At 33.1% G+C, this 14012-nt stretch overlaps 1 protein-coding gene across 1 annotated transcript; it reads left to right on the top strand.

Annotated features, from left to right (window-relative positions):
• The first annotated feature begins 4426 nt into the window (after nucleotides 1–4426).
• On the top strand, nucleotides 4427–14012 carry LOC125192974 (protein ACCELERATED CELL DEATH 6-like). Its single transcript, XM_048090660.1, has 5 exons — nucleotides 4427–4440; nucleotides 5985–6210; nucleotides 11696–12512; nucleotides 12604–13136; nucleotides 13248–14012. The coding sequence occupies exons 2-5, from the start codon at nucleotides 6067–6069 to the stop codon at nucleotides 13848–13850; spliced, it is 2097 nt and encodes a 698-aa protein (XP_047946617.1). The 5' UTR covers nucleotides 4427–4440; nucleotides 5985–6066; the 3' UTR covers nucleotides 13851–14012.

Raw genomic sequence — 14012 nt, 5'->3', positions numbered from 1 at the left:
ATCCTCATAGAGTTACTGATCATGGTTTGCGGCGTATGTGTCCAATTTCGTTAGATATGACATGTGTAAAATTTGAATACTTGCAATAGTAATAGCTTCTGTTGTGTTTGTAATGAATTTTAGAACTCTCACGAATAGTTTAATACTCCCTCCGTCCCATGTTATTTGCACTTTTACTTTTCGGCACGTCACAAACTTCTTAAATTATTTATAGTTTAAGTTAGAATTAATGCATTTAATTAATATGGTAGTTTAAGTTAAGAGGTCCTTTATTAAGTGACGTCTCATTACACTTAAAATTTTAACTTAATTACATAAAAAAATCAATCTCAAATTTACGGCCTAAAATGAAAAGTGCGAGTAGCATGGGACGGAGGGAGTAGTAAGTTTTGATTTTAAAATTCAGCATAATTTGTGGTACCTTATTTGTAGCATCTCCTATTTGGTTACGTATGAGGGATATTACAGATCTTGTGATCAAACGTTAGATTAATGCAACGTGTCATCCAATAATGCAATTAGCGCAGATAATAATTTAGATTTTTAATCTAATTTTAGATTTCCAGTCTAATAATTTACCTCGGCTAATAATATAGATTTTTAATATATAGTAATGTAACGTAGCACAACCATGCAATCTAAGGATCAAAGAGTTATGATTTGTGCTGTGTTTTATACTAAGAAACTGTAAGGACCCTAACACATTCTATAAGAGTAAATTTTGTTCTTGATAAATCGGATATTATAAATAAATTGATTTTTTCCTATAAAATCAGTTTATCCTTGTTCATAAGGTGGTCACATAGATTTATCCTTCTTATAAGATCCAAAATTATTTCAAAAAAAATGACTGATGCTAAAATAGGATTTTAAGAGATATTGAGGTAGATGTAACATAAAATAAGAAAAAATAGAAAAAAATAATAAAAGAATTTTTATTGGAGAATGGGTCCTACTTATTTTATTTTTTCCACTTAATAACCATTCACCAATCCTTCACTTAAGTATTTATGAATCACTCATTTTATTTTTTTTCCCCTATTTTTTAGTAGTTGATCATTTATTTATTTTGATTCAATTAAAATATGAAATTAATTAAAATCCAAAAACTACATTTTGTCGTAGGCAAATCCAGTAAACACATGTGTTGAGGGAAACCCTTCTTTTTGTTCATTTTCGAGTTGCCTAATAAGATTGCTAGGGCGATTACAATTCAGCCTCGTTCATATGGCTCGTGTTGGTGAGTAAGATGGAGTACTATGCAATTAGAAAAATAATTAGGCATTATTCACTTGTTCCACCTCCTCCAGTGGCAGGGGCGCACAGGTCAAACCGCCGACTCGTCCTTTGCCTTCGTGACGTAGTTGGGCATTATTGCCGAGGCGCGCACACACAAGTTCAAAACATCGTTTCTCGGGCCCTCCATTCGCGTTATTGCATTGGAAAGCATGTGAATGCTTAGATGTTCCTTACAGTGTAGGTTATTAGTGTGTGAACACAATTGAAATATAGGAATATTGCTTCTTCATGCGAAACCGGGAAAAAGTGGCCATCTCAATTTCCATCAACTTTCTACAAACGAAAATTTACCTGACTAATTAGACTATAGTGATTTAGAGGTAAATCTTTGTTTATTGTATTTATTAATTTATTTATAACATTGTGATAGTGATATGCGCATCATAGTTTGGCCTATTAATTTTGGAATTAGATAGTAAATTTGGGCTATATTTTGTAATTTACTATCTTTGTTTCATTACAAATGAGAGATTTTTTTTTTACATGTGTTTTGGAAAAATCATAAAAAATCATACTAATAAGTAGTTTAAAACTAAGTGAAGATAAGCGTGTGAACGCAATTGAAAAATTGGAATACTTTGCGAAACTGGGAAATAGTGGCCATCTCATTTCCGTCTACTTTCCACCTACGAAAATGTTCCTGTGCTACTACTTTTTTTTTTATCAATTGATTACATGACTAATTATAGCGATTTAGAGGTAAGTCATTGTTTATGTATATATTGGTTTATTTAATAACATTGTGATAGTGATATGTGTGCATCATAGTTTGGCCTATTAATTTTTGGAATTAAATAGTAAATTTGGACTATAATTTGTAATTTACTCCCTTTGTTTTATTACTAGTGACAATTTTTTTCCACAAGTGTTTTAAATAAATCATACTGATAAATAGTTTAAGTGAGGGTAAGCGTGTGAACGCAATCAAAAAATTGGAATATTGCTTCTTCATGCGAAACCGGAAAAAAGTGGCCATCTCAATTTCCATCTACTTTCCAAAAACGAAAATGCTACTGTGGAGTACTACTTTTTTTTTTATCGATTACATGACCAATTATAGTGATTTAGAGGTAGTAAGTGTTTGTTCATGTACTCCCCTCGTCCCATTTAAGATGACACGTTTTCTTTTTTAGTTTGTCCCAATTAAAATAACACATTTTATTTTTTGAAAACTTTCTTTCTCCAATTAATACACTCAACCACTTTTTCTCACTCCTATTAAAATATTCTTTTTTCTTTATCTCTCTACTTACATCCACATTTTCTCTCTCTAATTTAACACTTTAACCAATAACTCCTAAAATCTCGTGCCGGCTAAGCAATATGTTATCTTAGCCGGGATGGAGGGAGTATTTATTAATTTTAATTGATTGCCTATTATTCTTCTTATGAAAAGACTATTGAACCCTTCTTCATAAAGTTGACTTTATAGGAAACGAAAAAATATGTTAGACAACTAATGAGTAGTGTCATAATCCTAGTTAATGGCCCAACTCCGCTGCTTGGAATGGGCAGACCAGAAATGGTATCCAAAGCCCAATCGAATGATGTGGGAAGTCCTGATGACGTGACAGACTGTGACAAGTCCTCGATGATATGGCAGGAAGTGTTTTTAGCTAATTCTAGTGCTAGTCTATTGGCTAGGGTGTGCTATTGTGGATGCTCTAAATGGCCTTCTGATTTTCTATAATGTCGCCTACTTTAATAAATACCCTCTCAATATTTTTAGACAAAATAAATTATTTACATGTTTAATAGGAGTAGTTTCTTATTAAGATCCAAAATAGTTTCACAAAAATTCACTAATATGCTAAAATATGATTTTGATGTGGGTCTTTTGGAAATAATTTGGCTAGAAAGCCCATCTATATAGATACTTTCTTCTTCGTATTTGAGTGATGAGACATGATTTTAAGAGATATACTCTCTATCTCACAAGAGAATATGCACTTTAGATTGACTATGAGTTTTAATTCATAATTGATTTTATTGATAAAATAAAAGAGGTATAGAAAGAAAAAAAACAATTAAGTTTAGTTGGACATTTTTTGCCTCATATCTCGGGCCATCCATTCATGTTATTGCATTGGAAAGCGTGTGAATGCTGAGCTGTCCCTACGCAATTAAAAAAATGGAACATTGCTTTTTCTTGCGAAGTACTCCCTCCGTCAGCCATTAGGAGTCTCATTTTTTGGCGGCACGAGTTTTAAGAAATGTTAAGAAAAATGGGTGGGAAAAAGTTAGTGGAATAGGGGTCCCACTTGTATATATTAGTTTTAAATGAAATGTGAGTGGAATGAGTTAATGGAAGGTGAGACTTTATTACCATTTATGGTAAAAGTGAACCGAGACTCCTATTCGTAGACGGACTAAAATGAAAAAACGGGACTTCTATTCGCGGACCGAAGGAGTAGGTAGGAGTGGACGAGTGGTCTTCTTTTTAATTAGTTAGATGCATCACAATTTCCATCTACTTTCCACAGACAAAAATGCTACTCCATTTTTTATCAAATGATTGAATGACCAATTACAGTGATTTAGACATAAGTCTTTGTTTATGTATTTATTTATTAAATTTAATAACATTGTGAGAGTGATCTGTGCATTATAGTTTGGCTTATTAATTTTGGAATTAGATAGTAAGGAATTTGGGCTATAATTCGTGATTTACTACAATTTATGTGAGTTTTAGATTGATGATTTTTGATTTTTTTGTTCATTGCAGTTATCTCGAGTGCCTCATAAAATTGTGATACCGTTATATACATATAAAAAAACTTTAAAATTATTATTGTTATATTAATAATAATAATGAATTTCTGCACCGACGCTACTGTTTATCTATCTTCGCTTCCATGTTTTTGAGAAATCCGTTTTAGATACACAAAATAGAGACAATATGGAAATCTTTAGTTAATGTGGGTGTGGAAGACACAGAATTGACTCTATTTCTACCATTCCCAATTGCTGTTGATTTTGATAAAACTATTCACAGTCGTTTTTTATAGTATTAAAAAACCTACTAATATTCTAATAAGAAGTCGTTGGAAATTTCGGTTTTGCATATTATATATATGAAGCCAGCAGAATTTTTCAGTCCATCATCTACTTCCAATTATAGGGAAATTCTGCTTCATCAAGGTTTCATCTTCTTCTCCATCACTCATTTTTATCATTTCAGTAATTTTATAGTAAACAAATTTAGCATCAGCCCTTTTTGTCAACCTTTGGATTTTTTTATATCTCGAATATAAAGAAGAAGATTAATAGTGGCAACATTTTATTTCATCACTAAAGTTAGTTGCTTTTTTTCCCCAAAAGTTTGGCCTATGAAAATGTATATCTCTGTTTGTCTATACGGTTTCAAAATCACATTTATCTCACAACTATTCATCCTGCCCCATGTGACGAATTTAATTCATACTCCCTTCGTCCCGCTTAAGACGACACATTTTTTTTTTTAGTTTGTCCCAACTAAGATGACATATTTCCTTTTATTTTAAACTTTCTCTCTCTATTTTAATACTTACATCTACCTTTTTTTCTCTCCAATTAAACACTTTAACCAATAACTCCTAAAATCTCGTGCCGGCCAAGAAATGTGTCATTTTAGTCGGGACGGAGGGAGCATTATATTTATATCTCACTCAGTGACGAATTTAAGGGGTATATAAATGTGGAGTATTTGTTTTCATAAGACATTGTACATAATTGGTAGTATAATGGTTAAGTTATTAGTCCTTTAGGGTCTATGGTTCAATTGGGAACATTTTTTTTATTTTCTTTATTGTACTTTATGAAATTTAAACTTTTTAGTAATTTACACATATTATAAGTCCTCGATGAGAACATAGTTTTACTTTTCTTTATCCATTCTCTCTCTCTCTTTCTTTATTTATTTTATCAATTAATAATATTACTTTTTATCACCAAAATAAACTATTAAAATACTTCATAAAATCTAAACTTTTACTAGTTTACATATATTCCATGTTTTATTTATTTTAAAAAGCCTAATTATTTATCTTAGTAAAAATAATTGTGTAATAATTGAAATGATTTTGGATTTTATAAATTAAGGTGTTTCACTCACTTATTGTACAAACCTCACAGATGAATCCTTAATTTAGGGAGTGATATAAATTACCTGTTTACAAATATAAAATTCTTTATTTCTTGTAATTTAATAAGGAGTAATAATGGATATATATGTATGTGCAACCTATATAGTTTATATATAGTTTTTAGATGAATAATATATATAAAATCAATTACTTATAAAAAAAATGATCAAATCATTACAATTCAAGTTTATATATAGTTTTTAGATGAATAATATATATGTATGTGCAACCTAATGCATGTTTATACTTTATAAGAGATTATTATTATTATTATATAAATATTACACCTCCTATTTGAGTATAAATATATCATTTATTTATAATTAAAAGATATATTAATTATATATAACTATAAATATTTAATTTCGCTCCTTCAAAAAATTTTGGATCCACCACTAATCACGCTATTATTTTATCCAATGAAATGAACGTTGTCTTAGTTTATAGTTTACGGTCCTGAGATGTTGTTTGAGCAAATTAAAGTCATGTTTTTTTAACAAACAATATTTTAGTGTATATGTAAATAATCGTTCATTCAATTTGTTATTTTTATGTTTTTAGATATTGTTACCAATATCATCTCCTTTATCAGGATCATTCATTTTTTCTATTTTGGGTAAGATTGAACATAGTATCTTCTTTCATGGAAAACAAACAAGAAGAAGAGAAGATGAAAAGTGTGTCGAATCTGGTCCAAGATCTGAAGGGGGAAGTTGAGATTAAAGATTCCATAACTGAAGAGGAGCTTTCTGCAACGCACCAGAAACCAAAGCCGAATGTTTTAACGGTTAGAAATTTTTATTATATTGATACAAGTATAGTTCAATTTTAGTCCTAAACACATTATCAAAATATGAATTTGGTCCAAAACATTCATTTTCTGAAAAACAGGTCCCATAACAGATAGTTTAATTATACATTATATAAAAATCAAAGTCAGTTACTAATATCCCTAAGCAAGTGGTTTGTACTTTGTAGGGGAAAAAAAACATTAAAACTAAAGCAATAGATTTCTATGGGTGGACTTATTCTCGATATGAGTTACTTTATTTTAAAGCGTATATTTATCATAAATGTATGTGTCATGGGGTTGGGTGTGACAGACAGTCTTCTTCCTTCAATCTCTTGAATGTGGGAAGCTCCTTGACCTACAATTCACCTTCTAGGTCTTCAATTCAGCTCCAAATCGGATGTGTGGAAGTTGGGGATCGAAATGTGTGAAGTCCATTTTATACTTGGAGTGAAAAATAGGCAAAGTAAGGGCGTTCTGTCTAGGTCCCGTAATGCTGCAAAACGCCCGGGCGGGCGTTTCTGTGGATGGAAAACGCCCGACCGGGCGAATTCTCTGTATCTTGAAGTGCAATTCCAGCTAGAACGCCTAGCCGGGTATTTCTTCGCCTAGAAAATGCCCGGCGGGCAAATTCTCGGTATTGGTCCGTTCAACTCCGTTTAAGCTCGTTTTAGACCTATTTTTGCATCAAGACTTCGACACTCTCGTTAGCTCTAAAAATAGCAAATAAGTGGATGAAACTAGACATGCCCACGGTTCATGAACCGGCGGTTTCGGTTCGGAACTGTCGGTTCCGGTTTGGAAAATATGGAACCGGAACCGAACCGTGAGGCTATTTCACGGTTTCGGTTTCGGTTCGAAAACCAGCGGTTTCGGTTTCGGTTCCGAACCATCAGTTTTTGGACGGTTCGTAGCGGTTTAGGTTCGGTTTCGCGGTTTCGCGGTTTTTTTCCTTTATTTTTTTTTTGCCATGTAGTTTGAAATTATAAAATAAATTGAAACAAGAAAGTAGATAGTTTAAATTGGAGTAAGGTGAAAATGATATCAAATTTACAATTTCAATATACAAATTACAATGTGATATATAAATAAAATCAACATTTAAATAATAAATAAATAAAATTAAAAAAATAGTGTTTTGTGCAATCATTTTTGAAGAGTGCAACCATCACTCACCACCAACCAATGAACCAATCAATTTTGAAGAATGCATATTCATATTTGAAGACTACATAATCATACTTTAAAAATGGTGAGGTTGCATTAACTAAATTAATTGAATTTAATTAATCTTGATTAACTAAAACTAAATCATGTATGATCAACAATGCCAATGAACCAATCAAATTTGAAGAATGCATATTAATATTTAGAATACTACATAATCATATTTAAAAAACGGTGAGATTGCATTAACTATAGCGGAAAAATAAACGAATCCCTCCGTTCCATAGGAGTAATAAATAAATATTATAATTTAAGCTAAACAAATGATCATATAAAAAGAGTACAATTGGAAATGTAAGATCAATCAAGAAAATTACTCATATTAATATTAATTTCATTTTGGAATAACTTAATGGCATTGATTATCATTTAACAATATTTCCTTGAATTTCTAATATAAATTGAATCAAATATCAATATCCCGTTTAGATAATCATTAAATAGGGTTCATAATATGTATATTATATATGATATCTTAAGCCAGCCATTTACTCTCGAGAAATCATTAAATAGGATTTTGTATATCAATTTTACAAAAAATAATCATTAAATAGGGTTTATAATATGTATTGTATCAAACGCCAACCAACCATTTACTCTCGAGAATGATAAAAATTTAAAAAGTCTATGTTAATTAGTCTCATATTAAACGATCATCGGAATTTGATGGGACAACTTGTGAGTTGTGACTATTGAATTTGATGAGTGGAATTTGGATGGACGAGATTTTGATGGCTTTTTAAATCCGGACTATATGTACAAACACCATTCATCAAGATTTTTCAAAGGTATATATCATGTTGGAACCGTGAAACCGCCGGTTCGGAACCGTCCGGAACCGGCGGTTCGGTCGCGGTTTCGGTTCGAAAAATTTAGAAACTGAACCGAACCACGGTTCTAAAGTTCACGGTTTCGGTTCGGAACCGTAACCGGCGATTACGGTTTCGGTTTTAACCGCCGGTTCGATAAACCTTGGGCAGCTCTAGATGAAACCTAAACTTTATACCTCAAATTACTCAATAACTTGTGTTAATCATCCACCTAAACAATCTAAACTATGAGTTTGCCAGAATCCTAAATTAAAGTTATAAAGTATTTCCAACCTCGTGTGTCACGTGGCACGTAACATGCAATATTGTAAACACTACCATGCAGGAGCGGAGCTAGGATGTGGCCAGAGGGCCTTTGGGCCCCTCGCCTGGTCGAAGTTTTCCTATATACTCCCTCCGTCCACCATTAGGAGTCCCATTCCTTGGCGGCACGGATTTTAAGAAATGTTAAGAAAAGTGGATGGAAAAAGGTTAGTGGAATACGGGTCTCACTTGTATATATTAGTTTTAAATAAAATGTGAGTGAAATGAGTTATGTGAAAGGTGGAACCCTATTACCATTTATGGTAAAAGTGAACCGGGACTCCTATTCGCGGACGAACTAAAATGGAAAAACGGGACTCCTATTCACGGACAGAGGGAGTACTTCATTTTCCCCCCAAAAAAGAAACTCTATCATTTCTTGTCCGTCCCCTAAAAATATAAACATTCTATTTAAGGAAATTTCTTTTTCTCTAATGAGGCGGGATCCATTTCTACTAGCACACTTTTCTTTCTATCTCTCTCTTATTTGATCAATTTTGCATTAAAACCTGTGCCGTTTCAAAATTTTTTATTTTTAGGGAATAAATGGAGTACAATATATATACGCAAAATCTGATTATGGTATGTGTATCGATCTTGGAACCCATTGATAACATGTTCAGGTCCTGTTTATGCATTCTGGTTTTTTATTTTTCTATATCTCCTTGGATTCTCTAGTAATTTTATGTACTTCCCTGTCCTATTCAAAATGTTCATATTCTTAAATGACTCGAATTTTAGGTGGAGTAGTTGAGTGTGTAAAGTAGAGTGAAATTTTTTTTCATTCGTCCCAATTAAGTTGAGTTAAAACTTTTATATACAGAAATTAGAAAATTGTGTTGAAAAATAGGAGAGATGAATAAAATAGGAGCGATAAAGAGAGAGTAAGGTACATGAGGAATAGAGTAAGAGTTGTTAAATGTTTTGTTTTTTGTTAAAAAAAATGATTCTACTTAGTTGGGACTTGAGACAATCCAAAAAAGAACGACTCAATTAAATTAGAACGGAGGGAATAGTTGAATATTTTAATGAGGAAAGAAGAGAGAGAGAGTTATTTCCAAATATAGAAAATGAACATCTTAAATGAAATAAACTAAAAAAATATGGACATTTTGAATGGGACGGAGGGAGTACGTCTTACAGGAATAGCTAGTAACCTTGTATGGATAATTTTCATATTTTAAGAATAGAAATTACTACTGTTTTTTTAATACGTATCATATATATGTAAATATGTCACGGGGAGTGATCAATTACTAACTAATTAGCAATCCCAAATTAAGACCAAATCTTAGCCATTAGATTAGGAGATCTAGTGGTTGAAATAATTTCACATGAATTATATTTTTAATTAAGAAAATTATTAAATAAAATTAAAGGGTATTAATGTAAATTCCCTCTCATTAAAATCATATTAAAACTTTAAATTTACGTAACTCTCTCGATTTAAATATTTTTTTCCAAAAAATATATCAAATTAAAGATAATTTTATAAGGATTCCAACGATATCTCAATTGCATATGTTTCGACGACGTTCGGATGATGAAATTTAATACTCCCTCCGTCCCGCTTAAGATGACACGTTTTCCTTTTTAGTTTGTCTCAACTAAGATGACACATTTCCTTTTTGGTAACTTTCTCTCTCCAATTAATACACTCAACCACTTTTTCTCACTCCTATTAAAATATCCATCTTTCTTTATCTCTCTACTTTAATACTTACACCCACCTTCTCTCTCTCCAATTAAACACTTTAACCAATAACTCCTAAAACCTCGTGCCGACTAAGCAATGTGTCATCTTAGCCGGGACGGAGGGAGTATTTTTTATTTTAGTTTTCTCAAATGTTGATAACCAGATTTTTATCAACAAATACATCAAAAAATTTCAATATAATGCATAAAATCTCAATAAAACCATGTAAAAATCTCAATAAATATGTGCATATATTTTCTTGTACTAGTGTTGATATTCTTATGTCAATATTGTTGATATTTGTAATACACTATGTTGATATAAAAAAAACCCTCACGAAAATTATCATATGATAACATAATGACGATATTACCCTTTTGTTGATATTTTGTCTACTATTTATTGAAATTCGTAAGGTTCAATCTCATCCACTCATTTTAAAATCTAAGGGTGTAGATTTGGTCTTAATTTTGGATTATGATGCTATAAGCAATGGAAGATGACCCAATATGTCATAGTATAACATTATTTAAAATCAATTTTGATTATATGCTCTTCGTAAATAAATACTACATCATTTCTCAAAGAATATGCACTTTGAGTTCGACACGAGTTTAATGTAAAATTGGTAAAGTAAATAATAGGTAAAGGGAAAATGTAATTAAAGTATAATTGCAAATTGCATATTCTTGTGAGATGGGCTAAAAAAGAAAGAGTGCATGCATAATCTTGTGGGATGGAGGACAGTATAATATTTGCAAAATTAATTTTAATATTATACTCTTTATTTTCAAAAAAATTATCCTTTGATTATTTTGCCGTCAAAACATGGACATTGTATACATAATTCATAACTTTGACTTAAAATTATACTCCCTCCGTCCCAGATAATTCGTCCCAGTTTTCCATTTTGGTCCATTCCACATAATTTATCCCACTTCACTTTTACCATTTTTGGTAGTGAACCCCATATTCCACTAACTCATTCCTACTCACATTTTATTATAAAACTAATATATAAAGGTAGGACCCACATTCCACTAACTTTTTCAACCCACTTTTCATTACAATTCTTAAAACCCGTGCCCGGTTAAAGTGACCCGAATTATCCGGGACGGAGGGAATAGTAATGAATTTTGGAATAGGTTTGGCTAAGTTAAACCGAAATTTGATTGCGCACCCCTAATTTGAAAAAAAAAATAACTATAGTACTCCATTATATTTGGAATTTTATAGAAAAACAGTCTACTTCTATTGGGGCGAATGGAATACTATTTTATTTTGCATAAATTGTGAAAAAGATAATCAAGGACGTCTAGAGAATAGAGATTATGAATAGAAGTGGGCTTACTGTTGATTTATGCATTGAGTTGAATTCAATCACTTGTTCCTCCTCTTACTTAAGTTTGTTGATACTTTGAAATAGATGGTACCAAAGAAACCATATCCAGAGAAACCAAAAGAAGTGATGCCACCAAAAGTGATGCCACCATGTACGGATTTGGATATGGCGCGGATCAAGGAAAAATTCTACTCTAATCGAATCTACAAAGAGGAGGAGCTTGTGGCTGCAGAGATGTACAAGGATCTTGACTTGTATCTAGCAGCTATAAATGGCGATCTCGATCACTTCAAAATAATTCTCGATAGAATTTCGAGTTATTCTGTAGATGATATTTTGTCTAGGCTGAGCCCTATTAAAAACACATTTCTTCATGTAGCAGCCAAACATAGAAACCAAGACATTGTGAAATTCATAGCTAGTATGAAACCATCTCGTGTCTTGGCCAAAAATGTCCATGGAGAGACTGCGTTGCATCTCGCAGCAAAAGGTGGAGACGAAGCAATGGTAGAAGCCCTTGTGGGAATTCTCTCTCATAATGAGACAGAGAAGCGTAATCTGCTGATGGCAGAGAATGAGACGGGAAACACAGCCTTGCATGTGGCGTTACTTAGTGGTTGGGAATCAATTGCAACATATTTGATCGAGCAACATTCTGAGCTATCATATCACCTAAACATGCATGGGGAATCTGCCCTTTATTTGGCAGCTAAAGCTGGTTTTGTAGAATGCATCTCTTCAATTCTTGAACGGTGCACGGATAAGAAATGCCGAAAACTGCTTTTCAAGAATAAATCTCCCATTCAACCACCGATACCGATTAAACCCAATGAAGCACCTGAAGCACCAAGGAGGGAGAATAAATCTCCCATTCATGCAGCAATTGAGAGGAAGGAATTAGGTATTCATTAATGATTCAATTCCCACTTGATTGGAAGCTGGAAAATGGTTAGATTAGTTTCTTATACTTATCATTTTTTTTGGTGCATCAGTTGTTTTGAAAGCCATATTCAACGCGAAGCCTGAATTAATCCATATGAGAGACAATGAAGGAAGAAATCCGCTACATTTTGCGGCATCTTTGGGTGACTTTGAAGCAACAAATTACCTGCTACAAAAATGTAAGAGCAATGCAACTAGAAGAGACAAAAGAGGTGAACTGCCTATTCATTTGGCAGCACTTGAAGGCCATGTTGACGTCATTCGAGCTATGCTCATATATTGCCCCGAAGCAGAGGAGCTGCTCGACAACTCTGGTCAAAATATTCTACACATTGCTGCTGTGAGTGGAAGATATAATGTGTTCCACTATGTTCTCAACAATCCAAAACTCAACTCCCTCATAAACATGAAGGACAAATCCGGAGACACGCCCCTGCATATTGCCACCGGGAACGATCATCCTAAGATAGTCAGTACCTTAACCTGGGACCAGCGGGTCGACATTAAGGCGGTTAACAACAATGGAATGACAGTCCTTGATGTTGCTTATGAAAATAGGATACATAATCCTTCATTTGAAAAGGTATGTATGTACAGTTAGTTAACTATATTTTCACTCTTGTCACATGTGCACAATATTTGCAAAGAACACAATCCTAATAGTATATTACTAATATCTTTGTGTGGGTTTCAGCGTTTAACTTGGGCTGCTCTTAAAGCAGCATCTGTTCCTCAAAAGTCAGATTCAAGGAGAATGTTGAATGTCGACTTGAAGGTCTATAAAGAAAGAGTAAACACTCTCTTGGTTGTGGCAACTCTGGTCGCCACAGTAACTTTTGCAGCGGGCTTCACCATGCCTGGTGGCTACATTAGCTCTGACACAGGCACTGATTTGGGCATGGCAAGCATGTGGAGAGACACGGTATTCCACGTTTTTGTTTTATGCGACACTATAGCCATGTATACTTCAATCCTTGTTGTCACAGCTCTTATCTGGGCTCAGTTAGGTGATAGTGTCTTAGTCATGAATGCCCTCGAACTCACAGCACCTTTGCTTGGGGTAGCTCTGGTCATGATGTCCGTGGCTTTCACAGCGGGAGTTACCATAGTTCTTACCAAACTCAGGTGGCTCCAAATCACTCTGCTTGCCATGAGTACATCTTTCATCGCCCTATTGCTTCTGCTACTGCTTCCCTTGTGTGCACCAATCACTTCAAGGAGTCGGATTCTACGTTATCTTTCTTACTACCCATTTTGCTTGCTCGTATTTGTTAGTAGCACAAAGCGAAATAACTGAAGTCTTAAGCAACACATATTCCACATTGCATGTGGCACTGTATCGTATCTAGTTATTTATGTTGGTATGCACTTTTAATTATTTTGGAGATTGTGGCACTATATCGTATTTGGTTATTTGTATTGGTATGTACTTTTAATTATTCCAGAGATTGTGGCACTA

This window comes from Salvia hispanica, chromosome 6 (assembly GCF_023119035.1).
Source record: "Salvia hispanica cultivar TCC Black 2014 chromosome 6, UniMelb_Shisp_WGS_1.0, whole genome shotgun sequence".
Classification (NCBI taxonomy): Eukaryota; Viridiplantae; Streptophyta; class Magnoliopsida; order Lamiales; family Lamiaceae; genus Salvia; species Salvia hispanica.
This window is presented reverse-complemented; position numbering and strand designations above follow the sequence as displayed.